Source organism: Chaetodon trifascialis, chromosome 6 (assembly GCF_039877785.1).
Source record: "Chaetodon trifascialis isolate fChaTrf1 chromosome 6, fChaTrf1.hap1, whole genome shotgun sequence".
NCBI lineage: Eukaryota > Metazoa > Chordata > Actinopteri > Chaetodontiformes > Chaetodontidae > Chaetodon > Chaetodon trifascialis.
This window is the reverse complement of record NC_092061.1, coordinates 8,774,972-8,798,799: the sequence shown is the minus strand read 5'-3', so window position 1 is coordinate 8,798,799 and position 23,828 is coordinate 8,774,972. Positions and strand designations below refer to the sequence as shown.

At 44.8% G+C, this 23,828-nt stretch overlaps 1 protein-coding gene across 1 annotated transcript; it reads right to left on the bottom strand.

The window, feature by feature from the left end:
* Positions 1-920: 920 nt before the first annotated feature.
* Positions 921-22,917, bottom strand: gas2l1 (growth arrest-specific 2 like 1). The gene is made up of 5 exons (XM_070964210.1): positions 21,665-22,917; positions 13,314-13,421; positions 8,533-8,629; positions 7,337-7,643; positions 921-5,861 (listed from the first exon to the last, which is right to left on the bottom strand). Exons 1-5 carry the CDS (start codon positions 22,364-22,366, stop codon positions 3,770-3,772), a joined length of 3,306 nt encoding a protein of 1,101 aa, XP_070820311.1. The 5' UTR covers positions 22,367-22,917; the 3' UTR covers positions 921-3,769.
* Positions 22,918-23,828: the final 911 nt, after the last annotated feature.

Here is a 23,828-nt window from a genome sequence, read left to right as displayed (position 1 = left end):
ATAGCATATCCACTGACCTATAAAAGCAGACAACATACAGAGTAGTTTACAAAATGTTAAATGTGACTTTCAAATAATTTCAATACAAAATTGTGAAAGATTTATCCAGCACAGTCAGTGAAAGACAAAAGTAATCAGGTTCTGTAAATACACTGGTTATGTATATATAGTTGCCAGTTTATTTGGTACACAGCTGATGCAGTCTAAATTCTGCAAATGAATTATGTGTTTCTAATGTTGTACCCATGCTTTTAATATTACACTATTAAAATTTCTTATAATTTTTCCATCCAATGAAAAAGGTTAAACTAAATATTAGAAATGCCTCTGAGAATAATGCAATAATACTTATAATACAATAATAGCAATACTCAACAGCACCACAAACTAAATCCTCTAAAATGACCATAACGTTGAATCAACACCTCTATAAACATTTTAAAAATTGAACACTATAACCTTCAAAAAGGTAGGATTTATGGTAGAACTATTGTATTAGACTACGTTAGTTTTAGCTAGCTTTATTTTACCAAATAAACTGGGTAAGTGAAGGTGTACACATGGTCAAATGACAGTTTTTAAGGGAAACAACATCAGTATTTCTGCTCTGCACATACTCAAAGACTGGGAAGGGTCAACAGTATTCAGTGTTGTTGCATTTTTGAACTGCAAAATCTGCATGAAGAGATCCTCAGATATCAGTCAACTGGACAAATGAGACAGTATTATACATCTTATGCAACCAAGTACAAAACATTAGTAAATCACATTGTGCAGGAATAATATCGTCATTTTACACCTTCACACTTTGGCTTTTCTCCAACAGGCACCGCAGAGCTTCCTCCAAATCCATATCCAATCTGTTCTGCATGCTGCTGTGACCGATCAAATGACAAATTGATCAGAGATAAATCATAAACTTCAGAGGAAAATGTTTATTACAAGAACAACTTGACAGCATTTTCAACTTCAAAAAACAGTGAAATGTTGCAGTATTGCCATTTCATACATACTAATTCCACAATGTCGAGCAATCTGTACATTTTAACTGAAGTTTTAGTGAAAACAACATTAGCAAAAAGAAACTGATCATGAACATTCAGATTTCGCTGATTAGGGATAGAGAGAAGGAGAGAGAGTTTCATGACGTTTGCATGGAGTTGTGCGGGACAAAGATTGCATGCGGACAATCACTCTTTTTGTGATTGATAACCAAATGTCATGGCCTGTTTGTATGAAGTCACAGTTCACATAACTGGTAGATTTTAAACACCAGTTGATCAAAAATACTAATGTCTTCAAAAAAAGCCAAAACAAATTTAAATTTGAAATAATCAGAATACAAGAACGGAATAAAAATTTGCTTATACAGGTGAAACTAATAACCGGCTCCATGTTGGATCAATGTAGCTCTAACAATACTGATACATCATAAATAATTTGCAGCAATGAGGAGCTGGCATTAAATCAAATTACTCTTTCTCTGAATATTTTAAAACAGCCCAGATGTGTTTACCTTGTCTGCAGGATCATGTCCATTTTTAAACTGGCAGCTTCTATAACTCATTTTTATGTCTCTTTACAGTTTACTGTTCTTTATCTTTAAATTTGTGATGTCTCTACATGTTGGGCCCCACCTCATTTGGATTTCCTTTTACACTTACAGCTCACATAACAGTACTTGGGACACAGATGTCACTTGAGCCCAGTCCAGCTTAATTTCATAAATAAATAAATTAGACCAACACCACTCCCCTCTTCTCTTCAACTCTGTATATTCTTTCATACGGTATGTACACAAATATATGCACACTCTTTTTTTCTAGCCGATTCACTGTGCCATTGCCAAGCAAAAAGATCTTATCCACAAATTTTTTTTTTGCCTTTGTTTCTCACTGACATGGCTGCACAATCTCTCTGGAAGAGATTAATCAAAGCCATCATAAACACATCAAAAACAAATGGCCACCAACTTCTCTTAATTGGCAACAAGTTGTTTTTGGAGGTTATGAGGTTCCTGCAGGGCACCAACACTCTAATTCCCACGTTTCCACTTTCAAACATATTTTACAAAGTCCACACCTGTTAAATACAAAAAAAAAGACGTACGGTAGCTGGAGTCTGGCCTTTCGTATTCTTGACAACTGTGCAAGAGCTTCACAAGAGAACATATCCAGTTACAGTATCTATTATTCATGCACACGTGAAGACACAAAATCATTCATCATCCATCAAACTTCACCTTATAATACCATTGTTAGTCAGCACCAGACATGTCATTTCATAAGTATGAAGGAAAGGGTACTGTATTAGAAAACAGTATCCCTTTTCACTGTGTAGAAAACGCCTCTTTCTTCAGCCACTAGATGTCACCACAGGTTGTGACACGTCTTTGAAATCAGCACGCCAAGTAGGTTATCTGGCTTCTTGTGTTTCAAAACAACAGGATTCAGAGGCAATAAATTACGGCTCTTTCTACTGAATTGTACACCTACATCAAGTATAATTTATCATTTAATTTGGCAATGTTCCTCACTTTCTTCCACATTCACACTCAAACACTCCAATTTCTATCATGACAAACAGCTCATGATGGCAATGTAGTGCTCCCGAATAGATCTGACTGATGTTGAGCAAAAACATTCAAAAACTAACCTGCGAATACATTTTAAGGCAAAGGGAATTGTCAAGGCATTTCCAACACCAATATTGCATAGCTAAGGCAGCACAGAACTGTTTACAGTGAATATGTACAACTGTATAGTCAATACCTTTTTATATACAAAATACCCACATCTATTAGTGAGCACATCAACATGTATTTACACATTCATTCTCCTAAGTACTTGACTTTTGCACATGTATGTATGTAGCATTGTTTTCCAGAGTGCAGTTTGGTCAGAGGAAGAGCTCTCCACATTTCTGTTTCAGTGACAATGACACAAAGTAATACAACCTTCACCGCTCCTCATATTTTTACACTTAATCCACTTAAAATAGAGAAATAGAGTTAAATGTTTTACTGCATTAAACATAACGTTGAAAACCTGTAACACAATAAGCATTTAAAAACAAATATTATCAATCTCGACTACATCAACTGTTGTGAAAAGGTGACGTCAGACATGAATAACAACTGTACAGAGATTGGTAGTGCGTCTATAGTGTTCATAAAGTCAGAGGAATGATGGGGTACCCTTGTCTATGTTACCTATTAGTATATTGTAAATATGAGTATAATGAGTGACATGTGAAGACCACTGATGCGGAGAGACTGAAAATACCAGTATTTTGACTATAAAGGCAGGCTGAGATGCTGTGGCAAACCACAAGAGGGCGCCAATTCATGTGACTAAAGGTTTAGTGTTTACACCGTTCATAGAGTCGCAGCTTTTTAAATCCCTGGCACTTTACCATGCCCCTCAATGGGGCACATGGCAGCACATATGCTCTCTCTCTATCTCTCTGCATCAACCATGAGAATTTCACGTGTCTTGCAGTAAACACCTTATGATTGGCAAAAGCATCCCCATGCACACATTAAAATTACAGTAAAAGTAATATTAAAGACCATTCCTTTGGTAATAAATAATTTGGCTTGAGTGCAAAATAAAAGCAACGTGAACGCCCTGCAGTTATTCAGGGGAGAAACTAAGTGAGAAGAATGAGTGTTAGACATGCAATGAAAACAGTCTATAGCCCAGTCTTAAGTCTTTTTTTTCTTTTTTACACAGTAGTCAAAGTTCATGACAACAACTCCCTGTTTGTGCTACATCCAAGCTTCAGTGTCCAGGCTCCCCGACTGTCCAGGGTAGGCGCAATCTTTGCTGCCCATGGCTGGGGAACGCGGTTGAGGATGGATCATGTCTGTGAAAGCCTGGTGCAGGCTCTTGCATGTGGCTGGATGACCAGTAGAGTGCGAGCTCTGAGGTGACAGTGGCGGGGTGTGGCACGGGGAAAGCGTGTTGTGAGCCTGCAGTTCTCTGTAGCTGACCGGGGTGGGGATACGTGAGGGGCCGTTTTCTGGCCTGTTGTCAATGCGAGGCCTGATCCTGGTTCTCAGTTTGTGCTTTGATATAGGACCTACCTTGTCTCCTTTCTTTTGCCCTCTCTTAGTGTGCAGCACTTCTCCATCAGTGTCCCCATTGGCAATGGGTGAAGATGGTGGGGGGGATTCTGAGCGGGATTCGCTTAGGCTGAAGCACATAGAGGAGTTTTCACTTGAGGAATCCTGGAAGGAGCAGTCCTCAGAGGGAGGGAGGGGCACAGGTGATGGACAAGCCTCTGGGGGTGGGAGGTCATCACTGCCGTCACTATTTTCTAGGTCGTACGGTAAGTTTGGCTGGTGATTCTCCAGAGGAATATCTCCTTCAGGCCCTGTGCCCCAGCCAAGCTGATCCTGCTGATCTGTCAGCCCCCCTGTAGGAGGAAAACCTCCATGGTCTCCATTCATATTCCTACAGTGGAAAGCAGGTTGTGAGGGGACCTGATTCATCAACCTGTCTGACTCTGTGTCTCTAAGACCAGGCAGGGAAGATGGAAGGTCCCTCTCTTCTATGGAGCTGGAGATGGCTGGGAGCTTCTTGAGACCTCCTCCACGCTCCCCCCAATGCTCAGGCTCTCCTTGACCCAAGTTGTGTGGTCCTCCAAAATTGTGTCCGTAAAGTAAATTTAAGGGGTCCTCCAGTGGGAAGTGACGAGGATTAGTTCGCTTGGATTCCCTGAGGTCAGGCAGAGTTCCTAACTTTGCCCCCACATTCAGGGAAGATGTGGAGGAGTTAGAGGAGGAATAAGCAGAGTCAGTGACATTAGGATCAGTGGGTGCTGGCACTGAATGTGTCCCAGATCCCTGTAGGCTCGCTCCTCCTGGGGCTCTGCTAGACACTCCTCTAGTCTGCTGTGTATTGGCCAGAAACTCAGCCTCAAAGCTTCGATATAGGTCCTGCTCCCTCTGGGGGTCTAGTGTTGGCAGCATCTGGAAGCCAAGGCCCACTTCTTCCTCCTCTGGCTCCTGGCGCTCCAGGCCAGACCAGTTTCTATGGTGACCTCGCCCAGCAGAGCGAGGGCCTTGTAATGTCCGAGGGGAGCGGGCCACATGATGGTGTGAGTTGCGGGGAGATGAGTGTGGTGAACGTCGACCTCCTGAGTTAACGGGTGGGAGCAGTCTGCCTTTTCCTATGGAGGGTGAGCGGGGGGCAGGAGGTCTGGGAGTAGTTATAGTCTTCTTGCTGGGGCTACTGTTGTTGTTCTGGACCCCTTTAATAGGTGAGTTAGAGCACGAGGAGGACTGCCTCTTACTGAACCCACCACCCAATCTGGGAGACGATGGGGGCACTTGTTTTCCCCGAAGCTCCTCTCGTCTGTCGGAGGGTGGCGGTTGAGGGTCTCGATAGCAGGAAGCGGGTCCTGGGCTGGCATCACTTGACCGTGTACGGCTAGATAACTTAGTCTGGCTGTGGGAACGTGGACCGTGGAGCCTCCTTGGGCCCTCGTTTCCAAGAGAGCGGCCCCTCTCTGTGCGGGATGTCCGCGATCCATCAGAGGATCCTTGCGGTGGGTTGGGTTTGAGTATTGGTGTGAGCGCAGGACGTTCCCGCGACTGGCTGCGTGCACGAGGAAGTGAGGGGCGCAGAGATGGGGTCTGATTTCCAGCTCTGGGTCTCTCAATCATATGCTTCCCCTCCTTGCGGTTGACAAGCAGGATTACCTCTTCACCTGAGCGCCGTGAGGCACCACCAAGAGAGTACCGCCCCCCTCCTCCTCCTCCTCCCCCGCCTCCTCCTCCTCCCTTAGAGGAGGCTGTGGAGGAGTCACTGTCTCCAGACAGTCGTCTTGTCACTGGTAACATTGTCTCCTTATTCCTACAATATAGAAAGAAGACAGAGTCATTCACATTTATAATAATATACACACATTCTTGTATTATAGCTTTTCTAACCCAACCCATCGCACTGCCCTTTCTCAACAAGACACTATTCCACTGTCACGCAGCAGCAGGAGGATCAGGTTTAACTGTATAATCAGCTCCTGGAGTTCACTTACAGGAAGAACTAACCTAGATAGATTTGAAGAGGGCAGATCAATAGAGTGTGTATTCTAAATTGAAGACCCTGCAGAGGCTGAGTTATTTGTTTGACTATGAAGATATCAGGTGGACTCACATACAGAATTTCATATGTTGCTAAGAAAATAGCATCTGGTCTGCTTCTCAGCTTACCATGATTGAGCACATTGGCCTGTTTTACAAATGTTTCTGTCTAACTAAAACTTTGAATGCATCAGAAAACAGTTGTTGTTTCAGGTCAATGTATGAAAAGTCAGTCAATTTAGGAATGACAGCATGCTGCAGTCCTGTGCTTTGAGTTTTCGCATGGTAATTAGCCTGCCTGAAGCCCACCTGTTGACCTACTTCCCCAGTTAGCAGTGAACAGTTGTCTAGGGATAGTTGTCAGATTAGTCTTTATCTGGTCTGGCGCACTTGAAAGCGGATGCCCCACCCACATAGGGTTAATTCGAATGAGCTGTTTTGCCTTGACGTCTGGTCTGAGCCATCGCTCAGTGCAGAAATGATCCACACATTGGCTAGAAGCCAAAGTAAACCACCATTCATCTCCAAACTGTGTTAAACAATGGCGCCTTCATACGCTGACATATAAAGAAGGTATGTGACCAACTAAACCTTTTGCCAGCTTCATGGAAACCATACGCAGATCTCATTGTTTTTATATCCCATAGGAAGAGCCACGTATAATGGTCTTAACATGGCCCTACTCTGATACCGGCAGCCTGGCCGTTACTATATCCCTGATGTGTCACTTCAGAAGCATATCAAACTGATGTGTGGTTTCTTCATAGTAATACAGACCATCTGTTTGACATGGCAAGACAAGAAAGGCTTGAGCAACAGCTTGTACAGAATCACAGCCTTCCTTAGGCGGCCAATGGTCTAATAGACTGAGTGAAGGTAGAAGAGAGAAGAGTGCAGAGAAAGGAGAGCTGAGTAAACGTGTTTGGTGTCTACCTTGTTGCCACTAGGATGTGCTGCAGGGTGGCTGTGTGAGACCAATTTATCTGGGCAATGTCACCTGAGATTAGATAAATCTGCTCTGGTCTAATCTGTGGCTTCCTGGCATGTGCATTTGTTGTGTATATGCCCACTTATTTGTGTTTGTGTCTGTGTGCCTTTCTGACTGCCTGCTTGTCTGTGGGCACAAAAGAGCAAGCAGCAGAACCTGAGCGTGGCCTGCCAGGCTACTTGAGAGAGATTAATTTCTTATCGTGGTAACACACTTATCCCAGCACTTATCCCCACACCTGTGTCGACACACACACTCACCTGAGAGGATTAAAGTGGCGGGGTTCTGAGCGGTCTCGTGGCGGCCGTGGGAGTAGAGTACGTGCTGCACCGGAGTCGAGCTCGGCGGAGCCAGAGGGGTTCTGAGAGCGGCCAGGTCGCGTGGAGGAGGAGGGCGCACATGGAGCAGGGGGCTCCAAGGTGCGTCTGTCAGGAGGCTTGTAAGGTGCGATGCCGTCGTTTCGCCAGTGTGGACCTGGGCTGGTGGAGCGCGACGAGTGCGCGCTCGAGGACTTGCTCTGGCCTCCCTGACCTTGGCCACTGGCTTTCGCCTGGTGGTAGCGGTGGGCTGGGGGGGACAGGTTGATAACAAGTGTTTCAGACAGACCTCTAACCAACATTCTCGGACAGCCTGTACAATAACCAAGGATTAAAGTAATTTAAACATCCAGAAATATATGATCGCTAACCACATCAGTGTCATTGAGCTCTTGGATTGCAGCGATAGATAACATTCTTCCCTGAGATGGACCCGAGCAGGGAAATGCCGATGATCCCAGCTTTTAGGAAGAACATTTATAGAACACAAAAGGCCTACTTCTGTAATCACATAATGCTCTGTGATCTTCAACATGGCCTCTTTTGGTTCGTAATGTAACACTGGTTATGATTGCAGATAGTGTCAGCTGTCCAGGGCCTTGACATCACCACTTCAGCAGCAGTTTGGACTCTCAAATAAGGAGGGATGGTCTCACCCAGCATAGTTATGAACACGTATCACTGTGCTCTTTGCTGCTAATCAAAGTGAATGAATGGTCAGGACAGATGTCCAGGTTATAGGCAGAAAAGGTCGTGTTGAGATGAGTTGCTGGATCAGGTAGCAGGGGAGGAATTGTCACATTTTGAGTCACGTCACATTTTCCATCACAAACTTGCATCATCATCAGACCTAAATTTCCTGGCTGAAGGTGATTTTGCTTGTTTTCAGTCTGAAAGAGACTGATTTTTGCTGAACAATGTCACAATACCAAATAAGTCTATAGCAAAACTCAGAATATGTGGAATCATAGAAGTGAGAACTGCACAAATTATAGTTATATGTATAGTTATCTGAGTATGATACATCAGCTGTGAATGATTTGTTTCTAATTTTAAATGCATTGCAAATTATGCAACATCAAGACACGACAACGAAGCTGTTTTGTAAGGGGCTGATGAGAAATAGGAAGTGACCTCACCAAAAGCTGCACAGCGACACGGGTCATGCTTGTCCAAATAGTGCTCTAATGTGTCCCAGCCTCCTCCAACACGCACCATCACATGAGTACGAAGGACCTGAGGGGGGAAAGAGAAAACAAGGCCTCAGCACATAAACGAATAGTAACATACACATTCATGCTCAATTAAAATGGCTAAACCTTTTGATATACAGCACCACCACAACACACTGCACAAGCCAATAGATATGCAAATTCCACAAGTGGGGCAGCTTGCTGAAGACTGGCCAGCCTTCAGTGTTACGTAACAGCTAGATGCACCCCTGCCTGTGTCCCTGCCTCTCCCTCCCCAACGCCTCCTCTTTCTCCTGCATCACCCCCAGCTGCTGCCATTATGAGGGCTGTTCATTGCCATGCCAACTCACCATTAAACAGGCTATGCTAGCATAATAAAGAGCCAAAGAGCTGTGAAAGACAGTCCTTTTTTTCTCATGCCTCTCAGCTGGCTTCCCCGTGTTTTCAGAGGGTAGTAGTGTGAATTAGCATGGTAACAACTCACCCCTGCTGTCCTCTCTGCTCCTCTCCCCGATAACTGAAATCTCAGCTGAGAGGAGAGGGGGCCTGGATGGCCATAACAGAGGGGGGGTGGTGGATGTGTCACTTCCTACTCTCCTCTGTTCTTTGAGGCACACACACCACAAGATCAGACCACAGAGCCTCACCCCCTCCAGGCAAAGGCTGCCTTCACTGAAGCAACTCAATTTGACTGATGCGAGAGCCCGTGGATGCATCCCCCTGCCTTGGGTTGTGTAACAGGGTCTGCCAGCCACATGTTTTAAAGGTTGTACCCGTGTCTCAGATGGCAGGCAAGGCAAAGCCATAATGGTACTTCTGTGTAGGCTGGCACAGAGTTTATTTCTACTGAACCACACGTGGCACAGCATCCCATCTCCCGGTCCCTGACCGTCAGAGAGAGGCCACAGACATGTTGGCATGTGCACCAAAGTCTGACACCACCTTCTCTCTAACATGATCCTTGCCAATCCACTGCAAGTCTTTCCATCAGCCTCGCTCCCCTACTACATCAAATCCATCAAAACAGCTGATCTGCTTATCTCAATCAGACCTGAGAGTATAAACTGCTTACTCTCCACTGCTCTGGCAGGTTTACTGTTTGTGTGCTGCTGCGTAACCATCATGTGCCAGCAGTGACAAGCATGGCCACAGGAGTTTCACATCAGAGTTTGATCACTGCTGAGATTATTTTGACAATAATAACACCATAAAGATCCATTAACAGAGATCAACGTGCTGTGGAGGCAACAGGAGACTCTCTTCTACACAGCAGACGTGTTTCTGCTTTGGCCAAGCAGTTTACAGAACAGATCTGCCGTCACGACTGACTCTCTATAATAAGTTTACTATAACAGAGGTGTTGATGTGACGTAAATCTCAATATAAGGAATGTTATTGTTTTATAACTGTGGAGGAGGAGTAGCTATCATGGTGGTAAAAGCTACTGGGAATCCAGATAAACAAATATCTTTGTGTCACTGGAGTGAGATAATTACAGGACTATAAAGAGAATTATCAAGGGTCTTAAAATGCTAATTGCACAGTACTAGTTTCCAGACTGTTAACTCATCAATTAGCTTTTTTTTTATAGACAACAGACACCAGACTGTGACCACAGAAACAGTATAAAGTGACACAAATATTAAACATTGTTGACAGAGATGACAAAATGACAAAAAACATGTATATTACATTATGCAACTAACCTTCTTATTTTTAGGTCTATACTTGCAGCACAGTCAGAAATTTAATTATCAAAAATACAGTAAAAAAATGCTTGTATGCTTAAATCTTTAGTTTATTACGTTCTATATCACTTGTTTCTATATCCAACAAGCTCATTAAGCATTTCATATTTTATACATAACGCTGCAGCACTTCTGAGGAGTCTGTTGCGGCTAAATCGATGTTTTGGGACCATGCTCCACTTTAGATCAGTGGCTTAGCTAAGCCTTATTTCCCAACCACTGAGGAGGTATCACAGTCTTTACCAGCGTAGAGAGACCCAATCCCTGTTTCTATGGCAACAGTGAACAGAGGGACTTCTTGTCATCATTGCGGGGGCGTGCTGGACCAATTTCTTCTTAAATCTTACTGGTGAGTTTAAAAATTAAGCTCATGGTTGATTTCAGCTGTTGTGCCCCACAACTGAAGGCATCTCCTCCCTCCCGGGAGCAACCTTCCTCAGGACAAAGATGCCTTATTAACTCCCCCCTCTGTTCATATGGCTGGGTCGCCCATTTGCTTTCTCCACTTCATCCCCTCGTTCAGCCCGAGATCATTGTCAAAGCTTTGGCAGCTGAATAGGGGTTTGTTGGCTTTCAAAGCGGCTGCCCGCTTCCTCCTCTCAGAAGAATAAGGGAAGTGTGTTGGCTGCACTTGTTAGCTGCTGGGGTATCTGCATAATCACTGTCATCCCCTGTGAGGAATCAGGAGAGGGCGGAGACAGCGTGAAGAGAGCTAATCTGACAAGTCAAAGGCTCACACAGTCGCACACACTGCAAACATGGACATTTAAATATGTCTCATACAGTAAAATGGCTGTCCCGACATCCAAACATGGTGAGCGTCCATAGATCAGACACTTCACACTCCATGTTAGGGACTGTCAGAAATTATTAGGAGGGAGGAGAGGCCAGAAAAGAGGGAGGATTATGAATTTTTATTTTTTCTGAAGGGAAGGAGAGAGCAGCAAAGCCTTTTTTTATTTTTTCCTCACCCAAAATTTATATTTTTTTCCCTTTCCTGACATAATAGATTCTTTTAAAAAGCTGCCACTGATGGCTTTAGTGTGCCTAATTTGTTAGAAATATGTGCACGTGGAAAATGCAGAGAACACAGAAACAAAAAAAAGGAGGAGAGGGTCCAAAGAGAGGGGAGGGTCTGGCTTTTTTTTTTTTTTTTTGCTTTGCTCTACAATAAATTTTTACAGTCCCTTACACTTAGTCCTAATAAATTCAGTACACATGACACCTTTGAAGACTTCTTGAGTAAATGTGCAGCTCAATGTAAAGATAGAAAAAGCTATTTCCTCGATACAAGTGTGCCAAAAATTTCCTCTCATGTCTCTGTCTGGACTGAGTGGTGCTGCGAAAAGTGAAGAAATAATAAGATCACTGCCTGTCAGATACAGCTATAATGTAAATTCAGACATCATGGAATGTCTTCCAAAGAGTCCATTAATCTGGCTGGAGATACGTTTTAGGTAAGTGAGACCAAATCGATTCCTCGTATCCACCAGCCTTCCTTTCAGGTCCTGTGAGGCCTGATGCGGGTACAGTGGCAGCTCTTAAGCTGAAACCGAGACGAACAGTCCAGCAAAACAGGCTACAGCCAAGATAAGAGCCGACTCAGGAAATGATCTAAAGCTCTAATTGTGTCTCACTGGAACAAAGTTTAGTCCTGGGAGAGGGCCAGAAGAGGGCAGTTTCAAAACACTCACACGAGAGAAAAAAATTCACAATACAGTTACAGACACTGCACAGTCCACTGGGCTTTCATGCAGCCAAGCAGCTGAGTGGCTTATCTGTTGCTACATAACCTTGTTCTCCTTGAAACAACATATGACACCATATGCCCACACCGTATGGTTCCATGCAATTACTGCAGGCCTCGGAGTCCTCTGTGCTATGGGCCAAAGTAGCTTATATATATTCAGCTGAACGCGGAGTGTAGATAATTCAGGCTTATTCCAATTTATGTCTATGTTTTTGTGGTTTTGGCTGTTGACTAGATCTGGCAACATGTCAACAAGAAGTCTGAGGGGCCAAGAAACACTCAAGGTCAGATAAATCAGTTTACTGTCATAAACCACTGGAAGAAGGAGAGTCAACACGAGAATGTTGGTAATAATCCCTTACAGCACAGGAAAACTGTGTGTGTGCACAATTACCGAAAATGCTCAGGCTAAAAGCTGAACTAGGCAGCAGGAGGTACAAATGTATTAAAATCTGGTTTTTAGCAGGTGCTAGGTAACAATAATCTGCAGACTCCTTTCGCAATTCTATTTTTATTCTGCATGAACATGACAACACTTTCACCACAAATGGTCTTCCTCAAGTACCCCGTAGAATAAAAGACAAGAAAGATAACAACAAAATAGCAGCGGGTGCATATTTTTTCATCAAAGTTAAACCAGGACGTGGAGCTCTAAACTGCGATTCGTTATATTTAGACAGTTTAATAATTTTCATTTTTTCTCCCCAATAACTTTGGTCATTTCATTGTGTTTGTTTAAAACCTGCATGATTGTCGTCCTTCTCGCTCTGTCTGACTTCTCTGTTGTGATGTTGCCTTGATCCCAGATCTCGGCAATAAACACAATGAGTGCAATGTTCTAATTACTGATAGGAATATAGGAATGATAAATAAACTCCTGGTAGCTTGTAGTCCCTATGGGGACTTTGCAAGTCAATGAGTTTTCCAAAATACGCATGTTCCTGCAAATATTTCACAAGAAAAACTTGAAGAAATGAAGGGTTTGTGTAACTTTAACAGGGCGAGCAGGAGTGGATCGAAACCAGAATTCTTAGTAAAATATGACCAGTTATGATTCTAATACAAGCCTGCTTCAAATAAAGGCCTGTTACCCTTTGCAGTTGAGGTAAATAAAATCCCCAGTCACTATTTGAGGAAATATGGGTTATCTATTAACATGAAAAGTAGACACAAAGACATGTCTCATGGTTCCAGGGACAGATAATCTGTTCATGGTGGTGATGGCCTACCCTTATGAAGATCAACGCACTGGAGTCTCCCACTTTGTACTTCCCCTCCGACACCTTGATCATGGGAAACTGAGCTGGACAGGAACACTGGCCCAGAATCTCACGCACCTGAGGAGAGCAAAACAGAACAGATTAACATCCACAGCAGAGAAATATGACACACACATCCGACAGGAACCTGACAGCGATCCCTTCCTGTTCTTCAGGTCAGTGCCCCCACATGAGATCACGTTTAGTCACATATCTCTAAGTGTGGCCAAAGCCCCGCTGGTCCACAGTGCTATGTGTCAACAGCACAATGAGTCTGTTTTATGGTGTGAGGAATGAGCAGTCTTGGCTGCCTGAGCATTTGTGCGTCATCTTCCTGCCAACTTTTCTTTCCCAGCACATACTGGGTGACAGTGTGCCCCGCCCGGCACCCTTACCACATTAAAAGCCCTGCCTTATCTCATCTCTCCAGGTTTTGGTCATTTAACTCCCCGCAAAGAGGCACAAAAGCACAAAAATACATATGTGGACATGCTAATGAATACTCTCCCTCTCTTCCCGTCTAGGATGTTACACGACAATGTTTCTGGTTGTGACATAATAAACTGAGGAGAGAAAGAGCTCAGAAACCAGACTGGTGATGGCGATGATGTCAGCAGGCTCGTGCTTCCAGCTGGGTTTTGAATCGGGAGCCGGTGCCCTTGCTGTGGTTGGGGCTGCTTATTAGGCAACCGGAGTCAGACACAACTGCAGGGTGGAGCAAGATCCGTCTGTGTTGCATAGGCCTCTGCTCTGGCAGGATTGGACAACTTTGATGTTTTTCTTGGCGTGCCTCTCAGACAAAAGGCGTATGCGCACTCATCGACCACGAGGGAGAGAAAGTAAAGCGGCACGGAGGAGGACGGAGGAAAGCACAGGAGGTCAGGAAGAATAACTGCTCCACAACTGTGCGGCCATTACAAAAGGAGGAGTGTATTTTACTGATATTTGTGAGGTCAAATGACGTGTGAGAGGAAAATTTCAGGTTGTGAGCTCCCACCCATTGGCTGTTTATAGTACCTTTCAGGCTGTATACAGGGATGAGGGGATATGGTGTGCGTGAGCAGGTCGGGCCATTATGGTGTATTCAGAAGATTAAGGAGGCACCTTGTTATTTTCTTGAAACAGCACCCTTCTGTCTTTCCCATGCTAATTAAAGAGGGTGGAATCAGCGCTAAGCCTCAGCATCTCACCTGCCTCTCTGTTCTCCCTCTCACCTGCTTCTATCCAACCTTCTTTTCTCTCATCTGCTTTGTTGTCTACCAGCCTTTATTTTTAGCCTGACCGGACCTATATTTGTCTTTTCTTTCTTTGTTTTGCTTACATTTCTACATCTGCTCGCCCCCTTCTTTCTCTCCGCTCTGTCACTCCGTCTTTCATTTTGTCAGTAGGTGGACGAGGCCTGTTTGGAAAAACCCCAGCCAGTGAGTTCATGGAAAGACTGCTATGGCAACAGACACACACATAGCCTTACCCTTCCCTTTTTGACTGTACACTTTGCCTTCTTTTTTTCATTCTTGCTACAGTGAAGCCTTTCTCTCGCCCCAAAACCTCCCCCTGTGTTGTTCAGCTGAGGTCATTCCTTTTCCTCCAGAGGGAAGGTGAAGGACTTGCACGCTGTGTCTCATTTGAAACACTGAGCACCATTTTAATAATAACCTAATCAACAGTGCTGACATTTGAAATATTTACTCTGTTGAACCTTTGCTATGAAATGTGTGCACTTCCCATGTCTTCACAGTGTCATCAATGGGTACACTCAAATGCACTGAAACCAAACACACATGCTTTCACAGACCAGAATGAGATAAACGGGGAGGGGAGGGAGACAAGGTCACACAGGAAGCATGCGGAAGTGGAACTGGAAGACTGCGAAAAACTGAAGGATGAATTATGGATGCATGCTGCTCAAATGACAGATGCCTTCAGCAAGAACTGCAGATGTTTGAGAAGGAAAAGAGAGAAAAACTGAGCGAGCGACAGAACAACCCACAGCACACCACGATACTGGGAATCTGCTGCATCTATCTTAACAGAGGAATGCAGAGATGTTTTGGCTTGAACCGAGAGAGAAACATTTTCATTACTGAATGGAAAATGCTAGGATATCCCCTGTGAACTGAGCAGGTGGGATTGTCTCGCAGCAAGTTTAATGGACAAGAACATTTACAGAACATATTGCTTTAATGATCCCACTGCTGAGATCACGTCATATCTGCTCGGTGTGAGTCAACAACCTCTTCGTGCCTTTCCTTCCTGACTTGCAAACATCTGAAGGGCCACTCATGGAAGAGATAGGCTGAGACTGAGGCCTGAGCAAACCCTGGGGATGAACAGAGGAAATGGGAGGGGAGAGATAAAGATTTTATTCCCCATTTCTTTTCACTGACTTGAAATGTGGACTAACATGCTGCACTAAGACTGCATACAGTAGCTTAACATAACAGCATCTGAACAAAGGCACGCACATGTAACGCAACGTCGTTCTCTACTCTTGGCTGTTTTGTGAATACACAAAACGTAATTCTGGTTTTCTGGGTCAGGTTTTCAGAAGCCGCACATCCATTTGAGTATTTGTCAGTTCTCCTCATGAGTCAACAAACAACGTATGACCAGACAGTTCGCTCTTGTGCAGTCATCAAACATAGGTGTGCTGGCCTGCTGTAACTGGCTCTTTTATGATTGCTGCGTGAAGGATAATTACCGCCAAACTCCAACAATAAAAACTGAACATTACAACGAGTCACTCCACTGGAATTTACACGAGGGTGTTTCCTGGATTTGACTTAGATTGGAGGGTTTACGACAGAATACGTGGTGTTTTCAAAAGGTAAAGAAAATTGGGAGGATTAAAAGATTATATGTCACAGCAGCACACACGGTATGTTCAAGGTGCATTTCAAAAATGACGACGAGACTCTTCTCTTAGCTTATCTTCTTGCCCCGAGCATCTCCAGTCATGACTGGAAACTTCCTAAGATAAAACGACCTCACCATCAGATCAGCACAGAGACAAGCAAACTATGCCAATGGGGGCGCCTGCCTGGCAGGAGGGAGATTTTTTGGAACTTGAGCAGTTATTGCTCCACCACCCACAGTAAGCATTCCTACAGCCCATGAATGCACGCTGAAAAAGTGCTACATATCAGGGTCCATCCGCCATTAAACCACTGGCCTGACAGCCTGCATAAACAACTGTGGACGGCCATGCAACAGCTCATAAACACAGAACGGCCTTCTTTGCACAAATGATCTCTTTAAAAACAACCTGTGGGCTGCAGGGAGGTGACAAATGACTGAATGAGTGATGGTTATGTTGGAGCTGCAGCCTGAGGGGACAAACTGGAAGGATCATGGACATACATGTATTTAGAGACTGTTAGCATGCTGGTCCAACAGGACGGACCAGCAGAAACGAGACAGAAAAACAGAGTTGGATAAACGCCTCAGGGTCAGCTATGTCAGTTAATGCCCGTAACCTTCCACAGGGAGAATAGGCAGAATAACATCTTAAGCCATGCTGCACATAACAAAGAAGGTATTAAAGCAATAGCTCAACATGTTGAGAAATATGTTTATTTTCTTCCTGGATGACAGTTTGATGAGAAAATCACTCTCACATCTGTCCATGAAATATAAGGCTACAGTCAGCAGCCTGTTAGCCTAGCTCAGCACAAACCCTGGAAACAGGGCGAAAGAAACAAAATCATCCACCAGCAAGTTTACAGCTCACTTATTAACACATTACACCTGAGATATAATGGGTTAATTAGAGAGTTTCAACTTGGTAAGTGGATTTTGTTTCATTTTTGTGTTTTGATCCGGGGTGAAAAATCTAATCAGTCTTGCTTGAGGGCAGGCTTCAATCACGGCTTCAAAGGAAACATTCTCTGAAAATCAATGCCTGTCTTCTGGCTGCCTGACAAACTGCCCACTGGGGGGCGGGGAGGATATAGGAATCTAATGCGCATCAAGTGCTGCAAGGTGAATAACTCTATTATTCATCTGCCTCAGTCAAACAGCAGCGTAATCACCCTATGCAGCAAGTTAAATATCAGGCAGCTGTCTAAGTCATTTGCCCGTTTGTTTTGATGAGGTGCAAGAACATTGAGCATGCTGCCTGTCACAAATGGGGTTAGTGGAATTGATGTCCTACTGAGGACAGTCCCCACCTGAAACCAGCCCGAGGCAGAAATCAACACATACAGAAGCCTATTCAGATAAACTCCCAATTAAATGATACTCATGCAAACGATCGGCTGATAGCATAAAACGCTGCATTAAAGACATAAAACGGGCAATATGCAAAGCGTGGAGTCAGCCGTTTCCCCATGCACCCTGCTGCATGGAAAACAGTGAGGGTGGGGCGAGATGTGGTCTGTGCTGTTACTGTGCAAAGTGCAGAGGGTGAAAAAAAAAAAAGATTTCAAATATAAAACCCCTAAAAACACAAACGCATGTGATGCAGGAGGGAGAAACGCTGAAGGATGCCACGCTCTCTCAGCAAAGCGTATGAGTGTGACCCAATGCAAAGCATGATGACCTACTTTTCTCTTTCACTCTCGCTCGCTCTCTACTGTAGCGCTCCCTCCCAGGGTAACATCCATTCCAGTCAGGTTTAACAGAGTGTACAGTAAAGTCACTCTAGGCACACTATCTGTTGTCTACTCCCCCTTTTTTTTGTTTCCTGAATGCACAAATTGGACCATAAGGTTAATAGAGCAGACTGTCCATATATGCATAAAACATGCATTCTCTCTTTATGGCCCTTTGCTCTGATCTGCTGGTGCCTCCATCCAGAGTCTTTGATTGAGATGTCAGCCTTGCTGCCTCGCTGTCGTCAGCCTATTCACGTATTCCTCTTCAGTGCCAGCAACAAGACATATTGTTGTGCTGTTTGCTTTATCATCTCTGGCGGACACTGGGGTGGGGGATGGGAAAGGGGGCTCGCACATATATGAACTAAACAAGGTCTGAATGGTGAAGCCGGGGGTGAGAAGAGACATGAACCAGTTTATATGACTGAGCAAGAAGAAGGAAAAATGTGTATGAAGGAAGACGACAAAGGCTGTGATTATGTTGTACTGCAGACATGCCAATGCACGTAGCCAACATGTGAACAAGAAGTGTGCATTAAGGGGTCAGTAGGTGTCATTTAAATTATCGCACATATGTCAGTTTGAACTAAGCCTAGGGCCTAATTGCAAGACCTACAAAATATACAAAAAGGTCTTTTTTTTGTTGGCAGACGAGCATGTTTCTTTACCCCGGGCTGCTTGCAGCATATAGTAATAAGTCATAATCCCTACATGATAGGCGATAGGAAAGAAAATCCCCTGATGCAAAGGATGAACTTTAAATGGACATATAGCGATGTTAACCAGCTGCTGTCTGGTGAGAAAAAGGAACATTTATTATTGACTCAAACCATGACGAAGGAAATGCGACGGCGGTAGGGTCACTTCCTCAACTTCACACTGGAGAGCTGTCCCACAGTGAGATGAGTAATAACATACGTAGTGGAAGATCAGTGGGAGACACAGCGGCGGTGAGTGCTTATGACTGCGTCCTGTAGCCAGGAAAGTAAACTGGATAGTCAACAGCTTTCTGAAGATTAAATACCTATTGTACTGTTGACGTGACACATCAACTGTCTGCATTAAGAGTCTGGAGTTTACTGAGTCACTTTTCTGTGACATTAGCCGAGCTTACTGACGACAAACCATGACTTACAATATTTGCTACTACCTTTTTACTATGATTACTGAAGAGCCAGAAATCCTTAAAGGGACCTGTACTTAAAATGATCCTTTTGCTTGTATGCAAACTAGTACAGTCATTAGAATAATGACCTGTAAGCCTATTATCACTACACTTGTATTGTCTTGCAAGAAGATTAGTTTGATCACAACGTATAGAAGGATAAAGAGCTGCCGCACTCACTGAGATGCTCTGAGACTTTTAAACAAGAATCTAAAATTAGTTTTGATACTTCAGTCTGAATTTCTTTATAACCAAATGAATAAATACAATCCTGTACCTGGTGGTCATGCATACTCTGCACAGCTCACACTTTCTGCTTGAGATTTATTCACATTTGGGCATCATGACATCCTGAGTTCACGCACAAAAAGTGATCATAGGTAGCTGTTTTCCCTCAAAATCTATGATAATAATGGTAATAATACGACTACTAATTGGAAGCTTTGCAGTGTTTCATTTTGCACAAGCATGTGAGGCTGCTGCGCTCTGTGGGAGTTAATGGCCTCCACTGATGACATTTCATCACTAATGTTATTGGATACGAATAGAGACGCAGTTAATGGAGTTAATGGGTAGGTTGATAAATTATCTGTTTAAAAAGCAGCTTCAAAATTAAGTTATCAATTCTGAGAGAAATTGCTAAATAAAATTGGAAAGAATAATCCATCTCAGATGATGCAGGAGAGTCGCCCCTGCTGCCCGCCTGAGGGTGGCAGACACACAGTCTACTCTCATAACTGGACCAGTGAAACCAGACCCTTTAACTGTCTTCTTCACCCTCCCTGTGAGATACTCATGACTACAAGCAGTGAGATTTCCAGCAATAACCAGACACTAATCTCTTGTAAGGCCCCTCCATCAGACAGCAATACAAAGAGAAGTGCATACAAGCTTTCTGCAGGACAAACTTGTGACTGATGCTGCAGAGAGTCTGATGCCTCGCAGCAAGAACTGAGGGGGTCACTGATTGAGCAGATATCGATCAAATCAATGTGATTGTTTCCTGGAAAATAAAGTGCAGTCCAGGATATTAAGAGGTTATTGAGTGGAAAGATGTCTTACACAAAGTCTGGACCTCAAAATGAGAAAATGACCACAAGCAGCTGAAGCCATTGGACCGGCTGAGCTAGTACAAGTAAGGAAACACTCTAAAGCACCCGCGATGGTTCTGTACTATTTTAATACTGCAGCCTCTCATCTTAGTACCACTGTGGTTGCTCGTTTGAAGAGCCTCATGTTGCTGATGTGGGCTGTTCTGTGCAGCTTACATGCAAGCACTTTTCAAAGGCTGACAGGGAGGGTGGAGGACACGACTGGGATGCTAGTCGAATGTGTCTGTCAGTCACTGTCCAATGAGGGATGTGTCAGGGCTGATGACAGAAAAGGAGCAGACAGGCATGCGCTCTGTAGCTTTCCCTGTGATCTTTTTGTCCCAAAATGCTTGTATAATCCTCAGGACTCAGTCATATGAGCGAGAGTGTGCCGACTCAGACAGTCTGGATACGAACAGCGCACATCCTCCTCCACATGCTCTCCTATTTCTGTCTGTGGAGGTCACACCAGCAGCGCTCTGCTCCGCTGCCCGAGCAGCATGAGTGTGACTGTCCGCCGGCTCCCCTCCTCCCTCTCTCTGCTGTCCCTCACATCTCCGGTGCCAAAGACGGACATCGTCCCTCTCATCAGCATGAAAACATTGACTGCTCCCCCCCCACTCGCAGGCCAAAGCACATGTTCCACTGGTCTGTCTGCTCATTAGCTCTGTCCTGACAAGATCTTTGTATCCCTCATGTGCAGCAAGCAGAGGCAAAGGTCAGTCGGTTCAACTGGACCAGTGACAAGAGCTGATGGTTTCATTTCCACAGGACGGGAAATGTATTAGAAGCAGACATTTTTAGTAGCGTTGGTAGAGGAGGTGCAGAAATAGCTCTTCATCGCCTGCAGGATATAGTATTGATTATTCTTGACGGGCTAGCTAAATGAAAGAGGCCATCTCTTTGGAGGCAGAGCTGACACTTCTGCAGGAATGCAGGAGATAAATCACTGACCTGACCTGTGACTTTTCAGAGCTCCCCTGTGGGAGAATGCAAGAATTTGGGTGTCAAACACACACTGACCCTCCAGGTGAGCAGGAATGTAACAGCACAGTCATGCACAGCTGCATGCACACACCCACACCACAGGGGATGTATGGGGCGCCCGCCTTCTCCATAACACTGGCATGATATTTTCAGAGAGGGTGCTTCACTTCTGACACATTTCTGTTTCACTGTGGGAGAGATTGGTCTTCTATCAGCTGCTTTAGCGCCAGACAAAGCACTCCATATTTACATCTGAAGGCCAGAAGATGGGAAGACTGTGGGAAACTGTATTTCACATTTATGTTATGAGTAGTGATGATTAAGCTGCTTGGAAATTGAGCTGTAATATCACTGCACTGGTATATGATGACTTGCATGAATGATAATGGAGCTATGACACATTTTGGGTTTCTATGGAGTCAGCTCGGGTTATTCTGAGTGGTTTAATATACAGCGGCTTGTGTTTTCATCTTTTCAACTCACCAACTCATCCAAATTTCGCATGTCACATAAAACTCTCTTCTGCTGCCAGATGAACGGCTCAGGATCAGGCTCATCCTCATCCTCCACACTCTTACTGCTCTCTTTCCGACTGAAACACCTGCTGGGCGGGCTCTGCGCCACCGGCTCCCCCGCATCGATCCGCTGGCTCTCCTGGTCCCGGATCTCCTCTTCGATCTCCTCCTCCAGCTGGATCAACATGGGGGCCAACATGCCAAATTTGGACCCACGTCGCGCCACCTCAAGGAGGCACAGGACGAAATTCTTCTCGTTGCACCTCTCCACCAAGTCGTTGGTCTCAAACATGAGGACGTCCTTGATCCAGAGCTCCTGCCTGCACCAGCTGATGAAATTGGACACGTTATCCCGCGCCACGAACGAGCCGGGGACAACGTTGCGTGACTGAAAGACAACATCTTTAGACGGCACCTTCATGGACTGTGCAGCCTCCGGGTATTCCAGCTGGAAGTCCTGCGCTGCGCGGTTCACGTTGTTGGCGTGCCGACAGAGGGCACAGCCCGTCTCCAGCCCATCCATAAAGGTGTCCGCAGTGATATCTAGGTCGTAGAGGGTGTTCAGCCATTCAGCCAGATCCTCCTTCATGGCATACAGGTATTCTTCGCTAGATTTAAAGGGCCGAATACTCTTGGAGGCGGCGGACTGGATGTTGCTCTGATCAGCCATATTGTCGGATTGTGTAGCCTATCAATAAAGTCTACTTGATAATTCCCGATCGTCTCATCGCACAACTGCGCCCCAAAGCCTCATCCGCGTAATGTAGCCAAATAACCGCGTTGATGCACCCATGCCGATTTGCATGCGTGGTTTCTTATCGGGGCTCCTTGAAACCGGGCTTTGTGTTGTCAGAGGCATATCGGGATGCGGAGCGGCCGTGGCGCATGCATGCGTTTTCCGGATGTCTCCACGAAACCCGTTTCCTTTAAAGAGCGCATCGCCGGGTCCCGGAGTGAGAAGGGGAGCGGAGCAATCCGGGACGCCGATACACACCCATGCGACGAGCAGCTAATCCACCCGGCGGCCGGCGGGTCCTCTCACCCACAAAAATCCACGTGTCACCATGTCCGTGTGTCCGCTCAGCTCCGCATCGGTGAAATCACGACCACTGAGCAGCACCGAGCCCGCTGCTCATCCTCCCTCCAGATAGGCCCGCCTCTGAATATGTTGACCTGCTGTAGCTTAGACCAGCCGAGCGACTCGGTGGCACATCCCATTATGAAGGATCAACGCCCGTCAGAGGAGGAAAACTTAACCCCATGTTCACCAAGTCAGCACAGACTCTGCAACAGTGAGGTGCAGCTGAGCTCATCTGTAACAATGCGGCAGGTCTGCTGATCGTATGTCAGTATGAAGAATCTGCAAAGTTCTGTCAGTGAGAGCTGTTAAATGCATGTAGCAGAGTGAAAAGTAGAGTATTTATCTCAGTACAAACACCTCAGATTTGTATTTGTAAGTACTACAATGCCTGATTTTGTTCAGTTTCTCTGGAACCTGTCTGGGGTATTGATTCAACTGTATGGTGTTGCATTGTTTGCATCAGGTGCTGGTCCACCTTCAGAGAAAATGACTTTTTTTTTTATTTGGTTAACACACAGAGAGGCTTCATAGTGTCTCAATAATGAAACCTTTGTGCAGTCTTTTTTACCAAACAGCCCCAAGCAATAAAAGTCAATAAAGCTTCCTCCTCAGCATCATGAGACAGTAACCCTGCTTAGCGTAAAAAATCCCTTCCAACTGTATAATTATATCAACGATTAAAGGCTGTGAAGAAGAAACTCTGCTGTTAGTTTGGCTTCAGCAGCCCTGTCTAAACCTCTTCAGTGTTTTGCAGTGAATGTGTGACCGTTCATTATAGGAGGCACTGCACAAACGAAAGAAGCCACACCTGGGAGGAGACTGCAGATTATAACGTGTAATAGTGAGAGATATACAGCAGATGGACAGCGCTGTCCAGGCGAGTCAAGCGGGCTGTGAACAGAGGTCAAAACAAAGCGGCCAATTCAAGAGCACATGATCTGCATGTTGGAAAATGTCACATATGGCTGAGGATAAGAGGGCTGCTGTGAGTGCAGGACAGGACAGAGGACTATTTTTTGTGGGTGACTTTAGATAGTAGGACAGCTTAAGT